At 40.5% G+C, this 15194-nt stretch overlaps 1 protein-coding gene across 2 annotated transcripts in view; it reads right to left on the minus strand.

Annotated features, from left to right (window-relative positions):
* Positions 1-628: 628 nt before the first annotated feature.
* Positions 629-15194, minus strand: part of arhgap10 (Rho GTPase activating protein 10) — a 44841-nt gene continuing 30275 nt past the window's right edge. The window contains exons 19-23 of one of the 2 annotated variants that reach the window (XM_069689254.1): positions 13423-13564; positions 9724-9880; positions 4142-4243; positions 2464-2555; positions 629-869 (exon numbers count right to left, since the gene is read on the minus strand). In XM_069689254.1, the coding sequence (XP_069545355.1) occupies positions 781-869; positions 2464-2555; positions 4142-4243; positions 9724-9880; positions 13423-13564 (582 nt within the window). In that variant the 3' untranslated portion in view covers positions 629-780. Of the gene's footprint in view, positions 870-2463; positions 2556-4141; positions 4244-9723; positions 9884-13422; positions 13565-15194 lie in introns of both variants that reach the window. The other variant, XM_069689253.1, reaches the window with a different exon arrangement.

Consider the following 15194-nt stretch of genomic DNA (forward strand, 5'->3'; position numbering starts at 1 on the left):
TGTCTTTAAAATTCAAAACTCATGCAATCAATGCGCCAATTAAATAGAATAAAATTACAGTAGCAATGTGCCTCATTTTCTAGATATTCCTAAAATAACAGTAGAATACAACATTTTATAAATGAAAGCAGTAGCACTCCAAGTCGTGTTCATACATACCCGTACGATACATTTACACTGGGTGTTTCCATGGTTAAGGCACTCAGGAATCTCTAATCTTCTGACGGCTGAAAAAAACAAAATGTGTGTGCATCGTTGTCAGGAGGGTTTGAAAGCTACAGTGACGTGAGCGCTGACATTCTAACCTTTACGGTTTCTGAAGATCTCCCTTTGACTTTGAGCTCATGGATACCATGTATAACTGGGCAGAGGGGAGTGAGCTCAGACAAACACTCCTTTTCTCTGGTGCTGCTACGACGTGTTCTTGGATATTTAGAGGCTACAGCATCTTCATATACAGCAGATCACTATAAGTGCAATCCCATTTTGCAATTACAATGGTGAGAGTCATGTGGATACTTGACCAAAATGAATTCAAACAAAGAAACATGCCTGCACATGCATCATGAAGTCTAGTTGTCAGCCCAAATGCACATATGGATGTGTCTAGAAGAGTCCACCAATTATAAAAATAATAATAATATATGGTATTGTTACTTGAGGGCTTTGGATTAAAAAAAAAAAAAAGGCACTACAGTGAATGGAGTTGAGGCACATGCTCCTTTGCATACATTTCCTGGTGAACGGGATTAAGTGTCCATAAATATTTTCCATTTGGTTCTACAGCATCTCCACATAGTTTTCAGGGATGAGGCCCCTCTTTCCCTCCAGCTCTCCTTCCAGCCAGCCTGGCTCCCTCGAATGGGTCACTGCAGGAGAGGACACAGCGTCACCGGGGGAACGACACCACAGGGAGGGAGAGGTTACGGGACGGACAGAGGACACAGGGCCTCCAGTGAGTGTGTGCGCATGTGTTCGAGTGAAGAGGTTTTAAGGGAGGATACAGTGATTATGCAGTTGCAGTAAAACCACGGTGACCTTTTTTTTTTTTTTTTTAATCTTTTATCTCTACTGTACATCTCAGGTCTGTTTTAAGATCCAATATTTCTAGATTTTCACTTAGTTTGTATTGTGACAGATGTATCAGAGAGCTTGTCTCAGCCTGCCTCAAAACATTTAAGAAAAACCCAACTACTATCGATAAGTCCAGCAGCAGCCTCCTTAGTGTTATGGCCAGTTTTACTTTGCAATTTTCCTGAAAATTGTAAGTGATGTGGAACTTAACATACAGATGTAAACAACCCAGACTGGTGTTGTTTAAACAGAGTGTTTACATGAGCTACGTATATATATATATATATATATATATATATATATATATATATATATATATATATACACATATATATTATAGTCTATCCTTAAAGGTGCTATATAAATAAAATGTATAAAGATTATTATTATTATTATTATAATATAGTCAGCAATCAGTAATGCAGAGATGTTCTTCCAAAGTTACCGGTAAACAACATCAACATATGTTGGATTCTTCGTTATACAAACTGTATATATAAAGACTGAGCAAAGTATTCAGACCTCTTGACCTTTTGCACATTTGTTATGCAAAGAGCTCAGACTTTAAATCATAAAGACAAATTCAGTAACTCCACAGCACGACAAAATAAGCAAAATGTCAAGGGTATTTGAGGTACAATAAGTAGATGTTTAGTTGACATTTATGTAACAAAGTCAATCGCTTCCTTTGAAGCCTGATTAAGAGTTGAATGACAGACCGAATGGAGGCAGAGTTATAGTAAACGTTTTTATCAGGGCAACTGGAGATTGAAGTTGAGATCTAAAGGAAACATTTTTCATCATTTAATGAAACGTCAAGTGAGCTCTGAATGAAATATCAGAAAACTAAAATGAGCTGTAAAACAATCTAATTTATGAAAATGTGATACATTTTGCGTTTAATATTTATTCGATCATATTGAATTATATTTATAGGTTCGAAATCATCTCCAGTTGAATTGAATTTTGCTAATGTCGCCATTTTTCCTGACATGAACTCTTTCATGTCAAATATTGACGTCAACTGAACATAACAAATAAACTGCATTGTGTTGTGAGATCTTATCAAAGACACGGCCATATGTTTCCCAGCAAAGACTATAATATATATACACACACACGCACACACATATATATGGTCTGTATCTCTTAAAAGAGGGTTTTGACAAAAAATAAGAACTACAAAATCCCCATTTCCTCTGAGAGTGATTAAAGCTCAGTCGAGCCTCTTCCCAGAGACACTCTGCTACCTCCCCCCTCCCCCTTCTCCCTCTCCTTGTCTCATCTCTCTGTTCAATTGAAGATCAGATTGGGTGTTCGGTTTTCCTCCAAATCCAATATGCCAGGACTGGTTCTGAGTGAGCGACTGGTGTAGGCGATAACACTTACCAGCGTTGAATGTTGCGCCGACCTCGAAGGAGAGCTCGGAGTCATGCTCAGCCACACATTGGTACACTGCCCTGGCTTTCCTGCTGGTGACACTGAAAAATGAAGGCAATCAGTGAGCTGGCGGAGCTTTGGGGAGGATTACCGCACAGTTCAATCTGGGCCCGGGGCTTGCTTGTTCATTCACTCACTAGCCTGAAACAGCAGAAATGGGCCAGACAGGAAAATAAGCAGCAAGTACTAAGAGAGGAGCCGGGCCACTACACTCTTGTCTTGTCTTGTCCTATCTCCAGTCTAGACGGACCAGAAAGCAAGTCAAAACACAGTGTGAGAGAGGGTGTGTGTGTGTGTGTGTGAGAGAGAGAGGTGTGTGTGTGTGTGTGTGTGTGTGTGTGTGTGTGTGTGTGTGTGTGTGTGTGTGTGTGTGTGTGTGTGTGTGTGTGTGTGTGTGTGTGTGTGTGTGTGTGTGTGAAAGAGGGGTGTGTGTGGTGTGTGAGAGAGAGGTGTGTAAACACAATGAGGTGCAGCGCTCGTCGTAGCAAGTTTTGTACGGTCGAAAAAGCCGGCACACATCAGGCCCACGCAGCAGACAACCATCTATGGTGAGATAATTAAAAAGTGGCGAGGGAATTCTAACGGAGGTTTGCACACAAACACAGGTAGAATAGTAATCTCCCTCCACAGCGCTTCAGATTTTAAATTCACATTTGTGAGCTCAGAACCTGCATTTTAAATCAGTTTGATGTAAAAGAGCGCCGTCAAAGAAACCACATTCAACGCTCTGCAAAGGTTAGTAAAAAGACGTATTCATGCCACCCCATTCGCAAAAACATAAAAACGGTTGCCAAAGAAAGGTTGTTTTGCCCACCATTGCAAACCGTTATCTCGAATGCCAGCAACATTACCATGTAGAAATTGTGCTTTCAACACACGATGCCCTGATAAATATTTCATATTCTTTCTGCAGAACAGCAACAATGTCGGATGAGACGGGAGAAAGAAGATATACAAACTGAGAAAAAAAAAGTTTGTGGTCACAGAGTTGTCAATACAACACGGCTCAGCCAAGTTCTCGGATTCAGAGTTTTGGAAAAAAAGCACTCGTGGGGAACCGCATTTGGAAAAATGAGGACTTGTATTTATACGAGAGAAAAAAAGAAGACATGAATGGATTGCCCATAGAATGATTGCGCTGTTTGCATATTCCTCAGCAACATTTAAAGGCATTCAAAATGAATTCATCATTTATTCTGAAGCAAGAAGAGCAATAGATCAGACTAATGGGCCAACTGTCCACGCAGTCCCATCGAGTTTATCTAGATACCATTTGTGGTTCGACAAGGGAAAAGGTTGCTGCTCCGGCTATAGCCAATACTTGTGTTGCAATAAATTGCTCAAAAGGTAACTAAATTACAGGGAGGATGAATATCTGAAAAAGTGAGGGGAAATACTGATGCGCAAGATTAATAGTAGATGTAAGAGGAGTGAGGGAGGTCATTCTGTGGAGTGAAAATGCAAGATAAAAAGAGCAAGTAATTGAACGAGTGAGTGAAAACAGAGTGAAAGAAACTGTGTATGACATTTAACTATTATGCGAGTGTGAAAATGACTAACAAACAGAATTAAAGATCGAGAAAGAAACATTCAGTTGAGAGGAAAATGGCAAAGAAGCCTGTCTCACCTCTCTTCTGGCTTTTCTTTTTCAGAGGCAGCTGTGGTGGCAGCAGGTTGGCTTTCTCCTGATGCTCCAGGAGTATAATAGGAGGCTGCCACTGTCGGGGATCTGCAAATAAAATAATAATAAAAAAAAAAAACATAACAGCTTGGTCACAACATGTACTTTGCTGTAGTTTATTGACTAAAATCGTGATGCGTTTGCTCTTTAGACCTACTACAGTGGCATATCCCTGCGATGGGAAAGGATATGCTTCCTTCAATAACAGCATGAATGTTTAGATGTGTACACACTGTTTTGTTTTTTCCCCAAAGTGCCACCATACTCTCTTGATTTCATTTCTAATTATTCAGCATTAGTGGCAACGGCAAGAAGTGGTGGAAGCCGATCAACAGGTGAGCTAAACTGACCAACCTGTTGTTATGGAGACAAGCTGCGAGTACGTTTTTACACCAATTTTACACCAATTTGGGATTTCAATATCATCCAAATCTATAATATGAAGTACCTCAATCTGGATCTTTTATCATTGATGTCACAATCAGATATAAAGATTCACTTCAATTATTAGCATTGATAAAATATTAAGGATGAAAAAGATATCGGGTGTCCTTGATAGTTGTGTTTTTGATTATGATATTGAAGTAATACAATTTATTACAAATCACACACAGAGAATACATATTCCATTGTTTTTCACTCTCCTGTACAGCAGCAACATACAGCAAGAGCCACACATTGAATTATCATTGTTTGCAGGCTGTAGATTTGCCCCAATAAAAAGGACAACAGGCTCCCATAAATCAAATCATCCATTCCACTCTTATCTGCCAAAAAGCCTCTTTAAGAGCCCCGACTCTCAGTCCTTGACCATATTAACCTGAAAGGTAAATTCAAAGAGCAACTTTTATGCATTTATCTGAAAATGTGAAATTTAAACTGAATACAAAACACTTTATTTGACATGCGTGATAGTTTTTAAACATCTTGCGTTCAATAACTCAAGCAAACAAGTAACATTGGACTATTTAGCTCAAATCTGTCCTGGACAGATTTTCAAGCCCATCCTATCTACTTCTCTGAAGTGGACAGGCCAGACTAATAAATTCAGTTTGAGATCATCAGGATTGATTGTATCTATAAAACACCAAGCGAGCTGATTTGAAGTAATAGACTCTTTAGCTAGAAACACCAAAATGACTTGTGGAAAAAATATATTGACTTTGTATTTAATTTAAAAAAAAAAAAAACTTGAATGGGAGTCTATGGAGCTGGAAGCTTTTTGGAGCCAACCTCTAGTGGCACTCCATGATACTGTAATTTAAAGAGCTTCCCGGATATCACTAGAATCTATGCCCAAGAGCTTTGAAGATGTTCGAAAGGATCACCCCTCTATTTTTAATTTGTCTTTCATTCACGTACATCCAATACCAACATTAACGTTAATAACTGTACATGCAAGGTCAAACCCAACACTTTGACCGTATCTATTGCAGTAGTAGCTTTTCTTTACACTGACTGTAAGGGCAACATGTCTGTGGCCGATCTACAGGGTGAAGGTAGGGGTCCTGGTGGAGGCACAGTGCAGGAGAGGAGAGCAGGAGTCTTAGCCAGGCATCCCTCTGTGTTCCATGCCTGCCCCAGGGCCAGTGCTAATACAGCACATAATGAGCAAATTGCTCCTAGCTGCCGCTCCCATAGAGACGTTAATAAAGGCAATTAGAGGGAGCAGCTGGGGAGGGGCTGGAGGTTGGGAGGATGTTGTGAATAGTGGTTACGTTGGCACTGGTGGAGGAGAGCGAGAGATGGCCTTAAGGGAGAACATGGTAGGGGATCTTATGTGGACATAGGTGGAGGTGATCACACAGTGCCGGGCTCACGCTTTCATTCCCCTCTCTGCACTGCTTCCTCCTGCTGCCTTCCCCCCCCCCCGCCTCTGTCTCAGAGCGCTTGTCCATCCCCAGCGGTGGCTGTTCCGTTTGGGTCTGGCCTGACTGTGGGTGATTTATAGCTCTGCAGCAGTGTGGGGCCACTGTGGTGCTCAGCTGCTCCACATCAGCATGGGGGGACAGTGCACTGCAGTGCAGCAAATCCACTCATTAACCTGGGCCCAGCACAACCACTGTCTGCCTGGGTCACAGCCAAGAGAAGGCAGAGCAGAGGAGCACCAACACTTGACCCACCTGCAGGTGAACACGCTCACAAAACCCTTAGTAAGGTCAAAATAAAAACAGAAAATGCACACACACATTTTTCTGAAAAGTTAACAAATCCATCTCCCTGCTTATTTAAGATGAAATAGGATTATACTGATCTGTTAAGATCTTGAAAATAAACATATCTAAATAATTAGAGAATAAACAGTAAAATCAGTGACTGCAACGTGGCTGCCCTAGAAACTTGGTAAATGCACCAGAGGTAAATGGATTCATCCCAAAATGGCTTTCACAATTACAGCTAAGCCAAAGCGAGGGAAATCGTTTGCCATTTCTCTTCAACCAAAATAGCATCAAGCTTTGAATTGCTCTTTCGTTGTTTTTACCCATCACAGGCCGAGCTAAGCTTTTTCTGTGATGAATAAATACAAAAGAAAAAGGGGGTTGGGAGACTTGAACATGCACTGTATACAAGTCCTGGATGAAAATACTCTTCTAGATGATGGTAATATATAAAACAACTTTTTTTTAAAATATTGAGTTTTTAGTTGTGGGGATTTTGTAATATGCAGACATTACAATATAATACATAAAGGGCATCATTATATTAAAATCAAACAATTTTGCACTAAAGGCTGACCCAACTGGAGTTCTTCCGGTTTATCATTTTCAGCATCAGGGTTTATCAGACATTATCAGTAGCAGGGAGAAATTCATCAACAAAAGTGGACTGCTGCTTCTCATTACTGCTGGAATTTCACCCTGCAGCATCCAAGCTTTGTTGATGTTGGCGTGGAGCTAACATGGGGATGAGCGCGGCTATCAACTCTCTTTCTACTAAAGGAAGAAGGGCAGCGGTGGGATTTAGTACTGTTTCTAATAGAAAGTGGGATCAAACCTACAGCCAAGCTGCTCGCCCGCCAGTTTGGGTGGGCAGGAAATAAGCTCTGATCCACCATTTTATGATTCACAGCTGTCTGCCAGCGAGAGGCTTGGAGTGCTGCAGGTAGGGCAGGGCGAGAGGAAGAAACAAAAAAAGGCCAGAAAATGTAACCCCACTGGGCAGGACTTGAAGAAACAGATCCACTGGGAAAAGCTGCGAGTAAATTTAGGGAGAAGAGGAGAAATGAGGCGAGACATCGAAAATGACGGAGATGATAAATCGTGCCACAGTCCGCAAAGAGTTATTGCATGATATAGTGAGTCAGGACACATTTGTGTATGACCAGGCAGATTTCGCCGCAGTTATCCTGCAGGAAACGGACAAAAATATGCTGTTTTCCAGGTGCGCTTTTGAGCACACCACAGTGGAGATAACACAGAGTGGCTGGAAATAATCTAGCAATTGGCATCCTTGCTGCTCTTTTTTGGCTCGGACCGAAGCTGAATCCCTGGGTTCCACGCCAGAGAGGTGCTGTGCTAACAGGTCTCTACCATCTCACATGCTAAGATTTATGAGTGAACAAAGCCAGGGCGACACCCTGTGACATATGGCGCAAGTCTTCATAAAGGGACAGGGGCTGCAGCTATAAGGGTAAACAAGATGAATATCTCCCCAATGTCAATACGATTTACACGGCCAACGCACGGCCACCTGTCTCCCAAACAAATAAGAGCTGAGATTTACGACCTCCTCCTGGTTGCTCCTTCCGTCCTCCAACATGATGCCACATATGTGGGAAAACGCACAAAAAAAAGACCCACAGGGGAAAAAAAAAAAGGAGTTGGTTACATAAGGAATAGAGAGCCTTGTCTGTCTAATCCTGCAACTTGGTGTAAAAAAAAAACAAACAAAAAAAACATGCCTACACACACAGGCAAGTACACACCCACAGAGGTCAAAGAGAGAGGAATCACATTGTCCTCTGACAAGTTGTGAGGTGGATTTGTTTTTATTTTTGCAGCTCTTTTCAGCTGATGGAGAAGGAGAAAGGGACAGTGAATGAGGGGGAAAAAAAAGTCTATTTCAAGGTGAATCTGTAGACATGACACAGCGGAGAGTCTAACATCTGCAGCATAACCCAATATTTCATCTCTCACATCAGCATTCAAGACAAGTCATTGGCTGGAAACAACAAAAAGGACCAAGGACTTAGCAGAGAGAGTGAGGACAGAAAGGAGAAGCCAGAGAGAGGCACGGCAAAGCATCAAACTACTCATGCATTTTCCATCTAGTACAATAAACTAATAGTATGAACAATGGGGCTCACACTGAAAATGTATTTCACATCAACCTTGATTAATCTCTCAAAAATATTGACTGAGTAAAGTTATCAAATATAATTCACATTCAAATTAAGATGCTCACTTCACATTGTTCAAAAGTTGATTATTGTTCACCAATAACAATAATTGTTTTACCTTGCTAAATATGCTTTTTTTTTTTTACCAGAGCGGGATACAGGGACCTCAGCTGCAACCAGAGTGCAGTGAAGTGGAACTGCTCCTCATGATGAATGGAGCTGAATGTGTTTATTTCTTATTTAATAATCTGCAATGGAAGAAGTTACTTCGATCTGACTTCCAGCTACTATTTTCAGGTTCTTGTTTGGGTATGCGTGCTCGCTAACATAGGAGGGATGTTACTTCTCATTTTAGTCTGCTGCATGGTGAAACATAACAGTTCAGCTAACGTGTCCATCAAAGGTGCTGTTTGGAGGCGGGAGCATATCTTTTTTTCTATTTAAATTAGAATAAATTATGATGATCAATACAGCCCTGTTTTATTAATGTTTTAGTAAATGTTTTTTTTTTTAATAAAACATTTGTGTCAGCAAATAAATACATTACATCATTAACTGTCAAATTTCCAATTTTACTAAGTAAAAACAGTCAGAATATGAACAATACTATTTAGATTAGAACTGTTACTTATCCAATAACAATGTCAAAAAACAAAAAAAAAGCTACTACAGGATGCAAATGAATACAAAGGAATTATTATTACAATAATAAAAAAAAAAATCCTACTTTTAGTCAGTCCTTTGAATTACATCCCACATCTCTGACATGTTCAACAATTTATTTTGTGAATGAATGAAAGAAGTAAAACAAAATTACACTTCAGTCTGATCAGGACAACAACGATGGTTTGGAAACAAAGATAATTACAACATTCTGTAATGAAACACTCGTGATTATTCAGACAGTTTACCTCTGAAAATGTATCTGATGCACCGGAAGAAAATCAATGTTACCGATTTATAACTAATTTAAATGATGTGCGCTAAATAGTACAAAAAGCTTAAAACTAAATCATTGATTAGAGTTTGTTAATTGTTGTTTCATAGTGTAAATGGTCCATATTTCTGCGTAGACCATATACTTCTCATTTATGACACGTTAAACGTGGGTCTACAAACCAATACCTGCACTTTGAGTGAGTGCACATTCACATAATGATTTGGGACTTGAGTATAAGGAAGCACTCACTTGGAGTTGCTGCCTGAGCTGAGGCTGGTGCAAAGCGGGGCATGGTCCATCTTCACTGGAGGCATCTCTGAGGCAGAGGCTGACGATGACTGGGATGATACAGACTCATTGCTGCCCATTGATGTCTCATCTGTAGCTAAATTGGAACTATCTCCCACTGCTGACACACAAAAAAGAAAAGAATCGGTTTTAGTTAATTACATCTTTTCATTGATTTTATTCAACTGTAAATGATTCAGCCTATTCCAGCTCACTGATTATAGCTCACTTGATAAAACAGCTGAATCATTTATCAACACATAGGCCAATGCTGCATCACCAAAGAATTTTATGAATCAAACTGCTGTCAAAACAGGCGAGACGTACAGCCAAGTATGTATTGTTCATAGTAATACACTTGTGCAGTCATAGACAGGAACCTAAGAGACAGCTGGAGGATCCAAGATCTTGTATTTCAATTTCACTGTCAAGTAAAGATCGTGCCTCTGGGAGCTGGGGAAGGACAAAAGGATTGTTAATGTGGGAAGAAGTAGTTTATTTGGATCTTTCTCTTCTCCCCAACAAATATATCAAACATATCAAAGCATCTAAACCAAAAGCCTGTATTTCATTAACATTGAACCAAACTGGTGGTAAATTCTTCATTAACCTTGTATACAACCACAGCAAAGGCATTAAGCCTTTCTGTACCAAATGGACATTTTTTTTCCCCCAAGTTATATATGCCTTAACTATGGCCTGTCTATACATTTTCTGATACAGTGTTTATAATTTTTGTTTTAAAGGAGCAAAACACAAGCACCATTTGATGGTAATAAATATGTTGTTGATCTTTGGACAAGTCAATACCTAGTACATTGCTGGTTCCAGTATGAAAGACTCAGGGGCTTTTCATTTGAAACCAGAGCTGTGTTCCGCATATTTTTTATTTTCACCTCTAGTATGTACTCCAGCTGCCCTTACAAAGTATATACGTTTACATGTAGTATGTATACAATTGGGACAAACTACTTAGTCATAAAAATGTGCCTTGAACTTTGACCGTCTCTGTGAAATCCGGTGCAATCTGTAGAACGACATCTGAAGCAAAAAAAAAAAAAAAGAAAAAAAAAAGATCCATTTTGGAATGAGTATGCTTCCTTATATTGCCTGTTCTTCTTCTCCTTCTTCTCCTGGTTGCATTACAACCACAAACTCACTCCGTCAAAGTGACGTATCATCCACTGCACAGAGGAACGCGGTTTAGAACAGTCAAAATAGATGCTGGCCTGCATACTTCAAAATATGAGAGGATGTAGTAACACATCCTGGTACTTTTGGCATACTACATTTCACATACATTTATTATACATACTTACTAAATCTTTTTCTGGCATACTAAATAATATGGTAGGATGGGCATTGGAACGCACAGCAGGTCTTCTCACTTCATTAGGTTTGGAGAAGCAGCAGCAGTAATGCGGTCCCTGTACCAGACTGTAGTGGTGAAGAAGGAGCTGAGCCGTAATAAGGCGAGGCTCTGTATTTACAGATTGTCTACATCCCTAAGCTCAACTATGGTCATGAACTCTGGGAAATGTCCAAAAGATCGTGGAGCTGAGGGAAGTTGCAGAGACAGGGATGTCTGAGCTTTTTCTGCTTTCCCTGTTGCCACCGTGACCCTAATTAATCTAAGCGGTTAAGAAGATGAGCCTTCATGAGCTTTTCATTTGAAATAGATACAGGAAGTCACAGCATTCAGCAAGCCACTGGTGGAACTTCAGTTCGTGACTCGGCATTAGGTGTGCGATCAGTCGTGCCGTCACAGAAATGTGCATTTATAAGGCTGGCCTCCTTGTTGCAGTCTAGTGAATTTAATTCAATCAGTAACATAAAAGTGATCCGTTATCGTCACTCGAGCGATTTGTTCTCCAACACTGTGCTTGTTGAAAGGACTCCTGACACAAACACCCTGATTAATGCACCTCTTTCCGCATGCTGGGCCATCACATCGGCAGCGATATCAGACATGCAGCGTCGCACATAAGACTCATAAGAAGAGTCATGTGCAAACACAAACACTCTTCTCTCCCAGTTCAACATCCTTAAAACTGCTTTTAACTCCCTTTATGTGGGACCCAAATAAACGGTACAAAGGTTAAAAAGGGATTACGCCTTTTCATCCCTGATATTAAAATACCCCACAGTAAAAGCTGGCACAAAGGAGACAAAGAGAGGCAATCTGGTAAGCAGATTTAGACTCCTTTGGTATTGTAGCGGGGAAGGGATTTGACTGGCCACAGATCAGAAATTGCTGGAGTTAAATTTTTTGGGTCACCAGGGCAGGTGATCAGCTGTGCCAGTGCACCGGAGTGGGACCATATTATAGTCTCCCGTTTTATACTTCAGGAAACGGAAGTGAATTTTAAAGTAAACAAGGGCGCACAAAGTCACAGATGCAAATGTCTCCACACAGTATTACAGACAGGAGGTGACAGAGGTCAGTGTGGCATCTGTAGACAGTGTTGTGCTTCATAGCGGTCACCAGGGAACAGAGTGAAAGTGAATTTAAAGCTGAGCAGGGATCAGAGGTAAGTACACTCAGCTGCCAGTATATTTGGTACACCTCACTAAAACAATCTAGTCAAATAGAGCAGTGTTGCACTGATGCCTCCCTTCATGATAGTTATAATGTTCAGATTTCTTTAGAACTCTGTTAGGGAGATGCTGATTCAGCATTCTGACCATTTTGGAAATGTAGTTTCTGCTGTTGTTGAACTATACTGCATTATTCAGAAAGGCATTTCTGTTTGCAAAATGTTGCCTAATCTCACCGATATAGGTGAACCCAAGTTCCTTATTTGTGATTTAAAATCAACAACTTGTAAATTATTCTTTAAGCCACCAAATTTGGGATTTGAAACATCCCTCCTCAATACACACAATGACAGGCAGCAAATCACACAACATAACTGTTGGCTCAGACAATTTAAATGAGCCGATTGTGTTTATTACAATTTGATAATTAATATCATAGATAAAATTACTTTTAGCCTTGTTCCAGACGAGTTAGGTAACTAGTCAGCTAGATTCATAACTTCCTGTCTAGAGTGGATGACACTGACACAGAGCTGTACAGGTTCTGGTAAAAAAATAAAATAACCATTTAAATCCGGATAATCTCAGAAAAAAGTTTTCATAAACCACTCTTTCACTTCTGTGTCTACTTCTGGGAAGGACTGATGCAAGAATACTGATTGATTGGGACAAAAAAAAAAAAAAATGCACCTACCAACAAATGGGAAGACAATACCGGCATGAAAGAATAAAGTGAAATGGAATGGTAATGTTTGGCTCATTGTCAGCCTAAATTACTTAAAACGATTACGAAACACAACACCCTATAATATTTTTTACAACGTATTTTACAGGAAAGCAGATTTACGTTCTTTACATTTGCATTGACTATTATTTTGCGAGAATGTATTGCTCATTTGTGCAAAATTACTTTACTCATTCGTTGCCTCTGATACCTCTTGGGCGCTGTAAATTAAAAACTGTGTGAGGTGCTTTTTGGATCCCAAAAGTGCCTCTCACCTAAAAAATGAGGATCAGTGCCACTTCTGGAGAGCACACATCTTATCCTTAATGTTTAATAATTCCTTTCACACACCAGCAAAAAAATGTAAATATACAGGTGCAGATTTATACATCTCTTACCATTCTGAATGTTGAGGGCTTGGGGATTGTAAACAGCCAATGGCCGGTTGTGTCGACTCTGTTTCTTGGACTGCCTTGTGGGAGCAGAGAATTCTGGGGCAGCAGGTGAGACGGGGCATGACTCAGGAGCATCTGTAAAGATCTGGATACACATGTGAGTAAGCTTCTGCTAAAATGCAGCATTCACAGTGCAGATACTCCAAGAGAGTTGAGCAGCGGCAGCATGTCCTCAACTGACCTCACAGGTTTTTGAAACTCACAGGTTTTATGTAGTGGTAGATAGAAAAGGTATTTGCAGCCACAGCATGCACTCCTATAGGAAAATTGAGCAGCTCAGTGATTGAACTGCATGCGAAAAGATTTTGTTTGTGCAAAAAAAACAAAAATAAAATGGGCAGCTCCACATAACATCCCACCAAAAACATCCCGGCCTAAGTTAAGGTGACATTTCTCCACAGAGAAATTGACCCACTCTCTTAAAGAGTAGAAAGTCAAATAAACAGGGTTTGGACTTGAGGAGGGCTGGCCAACTGGCACAGCCTGTTTACACCGGGCGTGTTTACATATAAACTTCAGATGTGGAGTTAAAAGAGAATAGGGCTGCAGAGGAGAGGGAGTCTCAGCAGAGCCTCAGAAAGGATCACAGACGAGGAGAGGAGAGGGAGGGAGGTAGGGAGGTAGGGAAGGGAAGGGAGGAGAGAGAGAGAGAAAGTGGCAGAGAAAGTGAGACAGTGTGAGCAGGAGAGGCAGACAGAGGAGGGGGCATGAGAGAGAAAGTTTGTTGGAGAAAGACAGATAGAAAAAGTGAGAAATCTGATATGGCTGAGAGTTTCTGCTGCTCTCTCTCACCTTCGTGCCTCTCTCTGCAGATGGAGGTGAATGTAAAACAGAGTCTACTGTTGGTATCTGGGGGTATCAACAGTCTGGAATGGGACTCAGCTGTGAGGGAAGTTAATGCCTGTCTGTCTGTCTGCTCAACTTTTCCCCTGCTCTAACATGCTGTACTTTCCAAAATGCTCCTGCTGCATTCTAACACTTCATCCTTTATCACCTGGCCGGTGTTGGACACCTCTGGGTAGTCTCAGACACTAGCAGTATACACCCGGCTGCTGCCTCTCCTGCTGCTGCTCCTGCTTTAGCACATTTGTTTACCCCGCTGGTTTTCATCCAGCCTCTGTGTTTTCTCACACCCTATTTTAAATTTGTGAGTTTGAAAGGAGAAATTATTCACAACACACATCGTCTTAAATTTAATGAAGCTGGAAGGGGGAAAAAAAGCACTAAAAGCTTTTGGTTGCATCTGATTCTATGAAGAGTGCAGCGCTGCTCCAAACAGATTAGAAAATTAATCTCAAACCTTTTTTTCTGTTTTGACACGGAGAATTATACCCCTTTGAGGATTGACACCGATTAATGACATTCTGGGGAGATTACATGATCCCATGAACTACATGTTATGAAACAACTCATAACCAAAATAAATGTATTCAGGCAGAGAAAGGTCCTTCCAAATATAATAAAATGCACACAACAATCTACAGAATAATCAAAGTAACTGATAGTGAAGAGAATAACGTGTTTAATCCTGGTATAAGCACTTAGGGCTCCCCCTATTGGCCAGATTCTGTAAATTTAACTACTGTCTAACTCCTTCTTAGCATCATAACTGGGTGAAGGGCATGCAGTCCCTGGAGTTTAAGTTAAATGTGGTACACATCTCATTATCTGAGAACTTTATTTCTGCTCATTATTTTGTAGAGAAAGAAAAAAAA

This window comes from Brachyistius frenatus, unplaced genomic scaffold (assembly GCF_029030835.1).
Source record: "Brachyistius frenatus isolate BFR_SWC_R1_liver_20210118 unplaced genomic scaffold, ASM2903083v1 Contig_7, whole genome shotgun sequence".
Lineage (NCBI taxonomy): Eukaryota > Metazoa > Chordata > Actinopteri > Embiotocidae > Brachyistius > Brachyistius frenatus.